This window comes from Lolium rigidum, chromosome 5 (genome assembly GCF_022539505.1).
Source record: "Lolium rigidum isolate FL_2022 chromosome 5, APGP_CSIRO_Lrig_0.1, whole genome shotgun sequence".
In the NCBI taxonomy this organism is placed as follows: domain Eukaryota; kingdom Viridiplantae; phylum Streptophyta; class Magnoliopsida; order Poales; family Poaceae; genus Lolium; species Lolium rigidum.
The window spans coordinates 238,675,918-238,685,718 of record NC_061512.1 but is presented as its reverse complement, the minus strand read 5'-3'; the positions used below and the strand labels follow the sequence as shown (position 1 = coordinate 238,685,718).

The following is a 9,801-nucleotide window of genomic DNA, read 5'->3' as shown; positions in this document are numbered from 1 at the left end:
ATTGAGTTAATGTTTTCTTCCAAATTTCTCAATTTTTTAGCAGCTTCATGTTTCTCTTTTAATTACTTAATATCCATTATATGACATAGTTTTTACCTCGCAATCATACTTACACTAATTTTAGGCATAACTCCTAATGGTGGTATCTCATTGACAATCGGCAAACCTTCACGCGAGTTTTATACATGTCCTAGGGTTACAGTATCTAAATATCACAATAGATTGTTCTAGCTAGAGGTTTTCTTTCTCTTTCTTTTTATAATGGAAGACAACATAGCTGTGAGAATACAGTGCCTGTAATTGAACCGGAAAATATGCACATATCTAAAGAACATGATAGATTAGTTTAGAGACTAACTAGCTCTGATTTTTTTTAGTTAAGTCTTTCTTTTTAGCTATGCAATGCAACGTGGCTGTTCATTTCAAATTCATGTGGAAAAATAAATTCCACTAAGAGTCAAAACTTTTATTTAGTTCATGCTAAATGTGAAGCAAAATGCCAGTGATACAAATGAAATCGGGGGTACTCCCCTTTGATCTAAGAAGAAAGTCACTTCTTTGCATTTGCATCGTGATTCGTTCGATGCGAGTTGCAGTTCAAAATTTTCTAATTGAAATTTTTCGAGGTGTAGTCGAGAGAAAGACAGTTCACAGAGTTATTTGGCTGCGAATTAGATGCGACCAGTCCACTTTGAAACGAGAGAAATCGAGAGAGCTCGACTTAGAGCCAAAATTCTGAACCCTATCTAGCTAAGTAGTATGTCAATACATTGGTAGGACACCATTTTCATTTGATAGTACTAGTGAGACACGATTATCGAACCAGTGACATTTTGGTCAAAGACATGGGGTGATCACCCCATCATTACACTCACCGGCAGGTGAGGTGACCCGCCTCCTCCCAACCCAAAACCGCCAGCCATACACGATTAGCGCTTAATCCCCCACTCCCCCTTAATTAACCATCAAACTTAAACTAAAAAAGCGCACCGTTATTTTTCCGTCTCCCTTTCCTTTTTTTCCTCTTTACACCCCTCTCATCTCCCTCCCCGTCTCGCCGACCCATTCGATTCCTCTGCCCCCACCGCCATTTCGCCGATTCCGGCCGCCGCCTAGGGTTTCTCCACCGCGGTTTTTCATACTGCTTCCCGCTCCCACCGGCCGGCACGCGGCGTCCGGAGAAGGAGGAGGAGTTGCGGGTGGCCTGCGGGGACGAGGTTCAGAGGTGGTGGTGGTGGTGGTCGCGCCGGCCGCCGAGTGGGTCCCCGTCGAGTGAGGTTTGGCGGAGGCGGAGGAGTAGGCTGTGGACCAGCCACTGGAGAGGAGGTTGGAGCTGGCGCGGTTGCGGTGCTGAAGTGGCGGCGGAGGCGGCGGCGTAGGCAGACATGCATTTCGCCAGGCTCGATGACTCGCCCATGTTCCGGAAGCAGGTGAGCCAAGTACCGACTCCTCGGATCTCGATTCATGGCGATTGGGGAAGTCCCGCTTAGTCCTTAGGAAGGGGGTGACTGGTGGTGACTGGGGAGCGAGAAAAAAATTGCAGTTTTGGGTGTAATGCTTGGCGCCGGTGGCTTCCGGATTGGGCTCCCGATGGATCCGTCCTCGCTTCTGCGCTGCACCGGCGGGGATAGACGGATGCAGTCTGTGCCCCCCTAACTGTAGTTCCGTCTCGGATCATTTGAAATCGAGATTTGAAATTGGGCACCTTCTTCCCTGGCTCCCTGCAGGTTTCTTACCTGTATCTGGTTCTTCTGTTGGTCTAGCTGCTGAATATATTGCCATTACCCTGTTCTCATATGGACATGCCATGCCAGTAAATGTTCTGCTTCGGCTCCTGAGGACAATCATGTATTCTGCGTTTTTTAGATGCTATTTTTTTTTTCAGTTGTCATGCGTGTGCTTGGTAGGCCAGTGTTTGTTCTCATGCAATGAGATATAGTATCAATGCTTACTTTTTTGTTCATACATTTGGTTTGTGTTACTGGTGTAGGCCCTGTTTGCAATGCAGGGTTTTGGCAGGAGGTTGTCAATCCATGCCTTCCCAACTCGGACGTACATTCTAGAACTATTTGATTCTTGTCAGTTGATTGGTTGGTTTGGAGTAGTCACTATTCGTTAAGTACTCTACTAGATAGTTTTAAGCAATGGCATCAAGAAGAAATTAAGAAAATATACACACTTCAGTAAATGGAGGTGCATTTGACATGATCCATGTGCTTATGTTGCAAATTTTCCATTTTGCGTGCTTGGCAGTGCACATTTTCCATGCAGTTAGCCTTTTTAATGGTTGTTCTTGCAGTTCAACCTAACAAAGTTAATATTTTTTTGGGGGGTTTATGAACTCTGTTCTAAATCTTTGTTCTTTCAACAAATAGATGCAATCAATTGAAGAAGGAGCTGAGTTGCTGCGAGAGAGATGCTTAAAGTTTCACAAAGGTTGCCGCAAATACACGTAAGTGACCATTGTTATCCCATTTAAGTGTCATTTTCTATTTATCAAGCCAATTCTATTCAGACTGTGTTTTCTAAGGCCGTTTGTCCTCCAAGTTTATGCTTGCATGCTGCCATCTGTAGTTGAAAACATTTACATTTTCCCTTTTATCTCAGTGAGGGGCTAGGGGAAGCATATGATGGAGATATTGCGTTCGCAAGTTCATTGGAAGCATTTGGAGGTGGTCACAATGATCCGATCAGTGTTGCCTTCGGAGGTTAGCAAAGTTCTCATTCAAGTACATGTATTTAATTCTGTTTTAGTTACATTCACTTCTCTTTACTGATCTTAGCAATCTTATTGTTCTAACTGGGTACTTCCTTTAGTTATCATTTAGCTGTTGTTTTAGATAGGATTTCTGATTCATATCCTCAAGTCCGGTTTTTGTAATGGTATATGTGCAACTGGTGGAATTGGGAGTGGCATAAAACCAATTAACCCTTTATATAAAGGATAATTACAAGCAAATCATCCAAAAAAGCAGTCTGATCCATATTAGTTGCCACTAATATAGATGTATCTAGACATAGATCAGGATGATTTTATTACTGTTGCTTCTTATCATCTTACCCATACTTTGAACTGAAACGTATTTACACCACCATAAGGTTAAGATCCCTAGTCCGGTTTGTAGGTAGTCAACTCTATATAGTATAAACCTATCAAGAGATGAAGGGTTTGAGCACTACACTTCGATTTTCAGCTATTATTTTTCGCTTTTCTATTGCTGCAACTTTAGTTACATAGTACCAATTTTTAGAATATTTTTTCTGTTATTTGTCACATTTCCTGCTAGGTGGCGTCATATTTGGTTGTTTTCTAATTGCTGTATGCGTACACAGCACCAGAGTTGTAGGACTATTAGTACCATTGGAACTACTGTCTGTAGTGAAACACTAATAATAGTATGCCAATGGTCAAGAAGGCATCTGTATGGCTTCCCAAGAGCCGACTTGAGCACAGTGAAGTGTTCAATGCAAAAGGATTGTATGAGTAAAACCTGCCACGTGACGCCTGAAATCCCCAAATAACAACTTGTGTAAAACCCCGCGGCGATATATGAGAATCAAATTGAGTAATTTGCTTGTGTCAACAAAAATTACTGGACATCACAACATTCATTAGTTTTCGTCAGCAATGTTGTGCTTCTCTTTTTTAATTCCAAATGTCTGCTCTATTCTAAATTATGGCACATACCTATTTTCCAGGACCTGTTATGACTAAATTTACAATTGCCTTGAGAGAAATTGGAACATACAAGGAAGTTTTGCGCTCCCAGGTAGTCATCCATATGTACTTTTACCGCGCATACGCCATTTCGTGTAACTTCAACATTAGGTGGATGACTTCTTGTATACTGTTATGGTAGGTTGAGAATATGCTAAATGACAAGCTGCTACAGTTTGTGGACATTGATTTGCATGATGTGAAGGTACTGGCATAATTCTCTGCTATATAATATATTAGTTCCACTTTTGTGTGTACCTGTCATTAAATTTGATAAAATTTCCTCAGGATGCCCGAAAGCGTTTTGACAAGGCTAGCCTTCTGTATGACCAGGTAATACTTGTTTGTTGACCTTGTTCTGTTATGACAGCCAACTTTTACTTTCAATCATAAATAGTATGTTCGCTATTTTGATGACAAAGTGATTCATTCTAGCTAGTAAACTAATCTAGGCTAAGCAGATTCTGCTATTTGTCGTGGGGATAACCTTACTGTACTGTAGCACCAGTATGCTACTTATGCTTTATTTCTACTGTTTTTGAGCATGTCTAACGTTTGCAGTTCAGCAGTTGATGCATTTTCAACAAAAGTTGAGCATATTTTTGGAAAGGGTCTTCTCATTGACTATTTGTCTTCTCCCAGGCTCGCGAGAGGTATTTATCCTTGAAGAAAGGCACAAGAGCAGACATAGCAACTTCTGTTGAGGATGTAAGTTCTTTTCCTTACTTCACCTTATCAAACTTCTGTTGAAGATATGATCACTTCCTGAATCGTACTAATTACTTGTGGCGTTACCAGGAGCTCCATAGCGCCAGATCTTCATTTGAGCAAGCTCGTTTCAACCTGGTAGGTGCAGTGCTTGCCTGCACTATTTACTGTTCTGTTTTCTGTATTTGTATATTTGGCATGCCTTTTGTTCGTCTTATATACTATGTTAATATGTTAATTTACAGGTCACCACACTTTCAAATATTGAGGCAAAGAAAAGGTTTGAGTTTTTGGAGGCTGTTAGTGGGACAATGGATGCACATCTTCGTTATTTCAAACAAGTACTGCCTTGTTATTATTTTCATTTTGACATATCTTGATTATGCACAAATGTGATTCAAGCTTCATCGGTTGCTTTGTCTTCAGGGATATGAATTACTCCATCAGATGGAACCATATATCAATCAAGTAACTCTTTAACCGTGACTTTTATTTTCATTTTTGTGTTCAGTGCTGCATTTGAATGTTTCATACAAGTAGTTTATGTACTAGTTGAAGTAATACATATGTACTGGTTAATGAATATGCAACATTTTCTGCCACTGATGCGCCATTAATTTTCCTTTGGATGTCATGTGCACATTCACCTTCATGAAAATGACCTCTAAAGACCATTGTCCTCTCAAGTTAGGGTGTATATGCTCCTGTTCCAGTTGTTTCATCGCTAAATTCTTTTATCGTTTGATCATGCAAATTTTACTCAGAATATTTTTGTTGCTTTTATGATTCAATGAAGCACAATGCAATATTTTGGTTACTGAATCCACCAATTATTCATGTAGCTGCCTGTGCCTGCTTGTGTTTTCAAGATAACAAATATTTGTTTAACACACTATGGATTCTCCTTTTGCAGGTTCTTGCTTATGCACAGCAATCAAGAGAAAGGTCTAACTATGAGCAAGCAGCTCTTGTAGAGAGGATGCAAGAATTCAAAAGGCAAATTGATCGGGAAAGTCGGTGGTCACCAAATGGCATGACTGATTCACCTAATGGTGATGGAATACAAGCAATTGGTAGAAGTTCGCATAAGATGATTGACGCGGTCATGCAGTCAGCTTCAAAGGGCAAGGTGGTACATTCTTGTGGACTTGAAAGTTTGCATTCATGCGTTCAAGTAGCTGTACATTCAACTAGCACATGCATGTTATATTGAGACATGTCTACATATTTCAGGTTCAGACCATTCGGCAAGGCTATCTCTCAAAGCGATCTTCAAATTTGAGAGGTGACTGGAAAAGGAGGTTCTTTGTCCTTGATAATCGAGGAATGTTATACTATTATCGCAAGCAGAATAGTAGACCATCCGTAGGTCCTTTATAACACCTATCATATATTCAATTTAGCTTGATATTATTGATATTCTTAGGTGTTCATTTTGTGTCATTCGGTTAATTTTTCCTGTTTTTGATTTTGTAGAGTGGTTATTCTAACCAGCGAAGTAGCACTCCCACTGAGCATGGTTCTGGGTTGCTCAGCAGATGGTTCTCTTCTCATTATCATGGTGGTGTACATGATGAGAAGTCTGTTGCACGACATACAGTAAACCTGCTAACATCAACCATTAAAGTTGACGCAGACCAATCAGATCTAAGGTTCTGCTTCAGAATAATTTCACCCACAAAAAACTACACATTGCAGGTATGCAGCTTAACCAGAAACCTGCTGTCTATATTTTTTACATATGCATAGAATGATACAAATGCCTCCCGGGAAAAAAATGAATTTCAGCATATCAAGTTTTTAATAGCCAACTCACTTGCTGTCTAGTAAGTAGTGACATATAACTATCCTTGGGCAGGCAGAGAGTGCAATGGATCAGATGGATTGGATTGAAAAGATCACTGGTGTCATTGCTTCATTGTTAAGCTCCCAATCCCCTGAGCGGGTTAGTGTTTAATGACTTATGTGTAATTGCGTACATATCCAGATTTGATTGTATTAACACTCATTCTGTTCCAGCGTCTACTGCTGAGCCCTAAGGGCAGTGGTCATCATCGAACAAACAGTGAAAGTAGTTCTTTCAGCAGCTCAACAGAACTTGAACATTCTATCAGTGAAGATTGTATGATGGAAAAAATCGCAGGAAGTGGGTATTTTGAGCACTCTTCTAGAGTCACACAACATCACCGAACTAGCATGAGACCTGATAAGCCAATTGAATTGCTTAGAAAGGTGGCAGGCAATGATATTTGTGCTGATTGTGGTGCTACAGAGCCTGATTGGGCATCCCTAAACATCGGTGTTCTTCTATGCATTGAATGTTCTGGTGTACATAGAAATCTTGGCGTGCATATATCTAAGGTAAACAAGCAATACTCTTGACAGTTTACACCGCCAAAAGTCCATAAAAAATGAGGTGTATATAGGTTGTTTGTTCTTTATTCAGTTGTGTAAGGGTGCTGAGTCTGGAAAAAAACTTCTGTATATGTGCATGTCCCATGTGGTTATGCAAACAAGAAACTTTAGTTGCAATACCTGCATCTTTTATAGGAACATGGGATTTCGGGATGCGTTGCTGGCTTAATGTCTACTTCATGCACAATTTTTTTAAATTTTGTTTGGTTCGTTTGGACAACTTACACCCACCTATTTTTTTATAACCAAATCATAGGGTGTTTCATAACAGGAATTCATCATAAGTGTGGTTAGCATGCTGAACTTTACCTAAACAGTACCTACCTTGTATTGGCAGGTAAGGTCTCTTACACTTGATGTCAGGGTGTGGGAGCCATCTGTAATCAATCTCTTCCAGTCTTTAGGCAACACATTTGCCAATACTATCTGGGAAGAAATATTACCTTCCGCAAGCAGTGTTGATCATAGTGAAACTTCAAGGTAAGTTGGTGCTGTTTGGAACTATACAGAATTTGTTGTATTATCATTCTGCTAACTTGCAACTTTTACTGTTTTGCAGGACCGATGAAATTGAGAACACACCAAGTACCTTGATTGTCAGCAAGCCTAAACACTCGGATCCTATTGCTGTGAAGGAGAAATTTATTCATGCCAAGGTACTTGATAGGTTCGCCTACTATTCTATTTTGTCAGCATACAATTTCCAATCATCACTAAATAACCAGCAGAATGCAATTTCATGAATCACATATGAGTATGGGCAACATTCTTGAATAGAAGTGATCTAATGAAATGCCCATTAAACTAATGCTTTTTTGGACACTAATGTTATTTATTATTGCCTCAACCAGTTATGTTCCTTTGAAAAGAACACATTGGTTTACCTACTGCATAATATTTCTATAATTTTTAGATAGAGACCACCTCACTTGTGTCTACATCTATAACGGACCACCTCACCTGTATCTAAAGGGTGTGATTTGAAATTTTTGTGAGGTGGAGAGAGGGGAAATAGAGGCGAGAAAACAATATTATTTTGCATGAGATACAACCTTGACATGCAAAACAAGAACATGAGATATATGGAAAATTCCATTCGAGAAGATGTTATTTCTACGTCACATGGTCCAAGGGATATTGGGTTTTGGGAGTGTGAAGGTATAGAACATGGCAGGTGGACTTGGTCGGAGTCGTATCAATTTGTGCCAAGATAAAAATTGTTTGGGCGACTGTAGCCAAGTCATTGTTGATGTGAAGTATTAGATAACTTTAGACCAGTTTATTGTAGTTGCTCGAATAGATAGTTTTTACCGGATATAATTTAATTTGCAACATGCTAAGTTGTGTTTATTTTCTGATGATTATTTCTTCAACATTCCAGTATGCTGAAAAAGAATTTGTACGGAAGCATAACATGGAAGATACTCAGCTAGCACAGCAGATGTGGGACAATGTAAGTTCAAACAACAAGATGGGGGTGTACAGTCTGATAGTGGGATCAAACGCCGATGTGAATTTAACTTACGGGCAGACATCATTCAATTCGGCTTTGACTCTTGGAAAAGCGCTGCTATTACAAGAGCAAACAGGTTCTCCATCAAATGGTAGTTCAAGATGTTTTGATCGTGGCGCCCTTGAGAAGATTTCTCCCAGGGGTTCTCTTTCTCCTGCGAGCACTAGTGCACGTGTAGACGAATTAGATGGCTGCGTCGAGGGATTATCTCTGCTTCATCTAGCATGCCGTGTTGCGGATATAGGCATGGTTGAACTACTCTTGCAGTATGGTGCCAGCGTGAATTCTACAGATTCTAGAGGTCGAACACCGCTTCATCACAGCATTTTGAAAGGAAGGCGCGTGTTTGCCAAGCTGCTCCTTTCCAGGTATACAAATGCTTACATCTGTATTTCGCTATATGCTTTACTTCTCTGTTTTTTATGTGTGGAGGCCTCTAACTTGCTTGCTTGATTTTCCATGCAGGGGTGCTGATTCTCAAGCCACTGATGGCGAAGGTAGAACAGCATTACAGTATGCTATCGACAGTGGAACTATCAATGATGAGGAGATTCTTGTTTTGTTAGAAGACCCAGGTAGATAGTCCAGTAGGTAGCCTAGCCAGGTCTCTGGTTCAGCAGTAAGCTTGCGCTCTATTGCACCTCCTGCTGTTGTTCGACGGGCACAGCTCCAAGGTTGCCTCGCTGAGCAATGATCCCAGCTTGTGTCATGAGAACAGTATTTATAGCTAGTGTGCCAGAGCCAGGATGGCCCTCCTTGGCTCTGACCCCGTTTTTAGTGTGAGATACCCAGTATGTATTGTGGTTGCGGTGTGCAAGCTTTCGTCGGGTTTCGTTTGCAGATGAGATGATAGATAACACTGTAAGTTTGTACATTGCGTTTGTCCCTGAGTCCCCGGCCCGGTTCCGATGACAGAATGATGTGTATATAGTGATACCGATGTATGCACCATGAACATGATTTATGCAGGCATTTAGTTTGGCCTTGGGTGAGATGAGAAACAAGACTTGCTGTTGCTGACTCTGCACACATACTCTGTCCCAAAGCTAACAACAGGTGCAAGATTTGATCTTATTTCCAAGACAAAAAAAACTCTACAAGAACTTGAATGCATGGAGCTCACAACACTGCTTCTAGTCATGGCCTTTTGCACTGATGTTGCTGTTGCCCAGCAGTGTCGTGTGTGTGTGTGTGTGTGACTCAATGGCTCCTGGGCAAGAGGATATCTGCAGTGGCACTCTCACGTACACCACATGCTCTCAGCCGCTGACACATCCAATCATGCTTTCTACGAAGGGTTTCAGAGTTTGCACTGTGCTTTCCCTTGCGGCAGCGCGATCGACAGGGTTCAGAACGAGAGGGCGCTGTCGAGCTACATGTCGTAACATTGAGCTTGCTGTTCATGGCTACAGGATTCAGAATGGCGCTTTGGCCGAGACGATCGGCC

The 9,801-nt window shown here is 41.1% G+C and overlaps 1 protein-coding gene across 1 annotated transcript; it reads left to right on the top strand.

Annotated features, from left to right (window-relative positions):
* Nucleotides 1–1,309: 1,309 nt before the first annotated feature.
* On the top strand, nucleotides 1,310–9,343 carry LOC124653934 (ADP-ribosylation factor GTPase-activating protein AGD3-like). The gene is made up of 19 exons (XM_047192992.1): nucleotides 1,310–1,430; nucleotides 2,376–2,452; nucleotides 2,608–2,708; nucleotides 3,700–3,770; nucleotides 3,861–3,923; nucleotides 4,007–4,051; nucleotides 4,361–4,426; nucleotides 4,517–4,564; nucleotides 4,672–4,767; nucleotides 4,853–4,894; nucleotides 5,340–5,555; nucleotides 5,660–5,791; nucleotides 5,903–6,124; nucleotides 6,285–6,371; nucleotides 6,446–6,787; nucleotides 7,179–7,321; nucleotides 7,401–7,497; nucleotides 8,223–8,722; nucleotides 8,820–9,343. Exons 1-19 carry the CDS (start codon nucleotides 1,386–1,388, stop codon nucleotides 8,935–8,937), a joined length of 2,511 nt encoding a protein of 836 aa, XP_047048948.1. The 5' UTR covers nucleotides 1,310–1,385; the 3' UTR covers nucleotides 8,938–9,343.
* The last annotated feature ends 458 nt before the right edge of the window (nucleotides 9,344–9,801 follow it).

Excerpts from the sequence above, each read along its gene's own strand:
- LOC124653934 (XM_047192992.1), top strand. The coding sequence starts at position 1,386 with ATGCATTTCGCCAGGCTCGATGACTCGCCCATGTTCCGGAAGCAG. Across the intron at positions 6,372-6,445 it reads GCTCCCAATCCCCTGAGCGG|CGTCTACTGCTGAGCCCTAA; the intron begins GTTAGTGTTTAA and ends ATTCTGTTCCAG. Across the intron at positions 6,788-7,178 it reads TTGGCGTGCATATATCTAAG|GTAAGGTCTCTTACACTTGA; the intron begins GTAAACAAGCAA and ends TTGTATTGGCAG.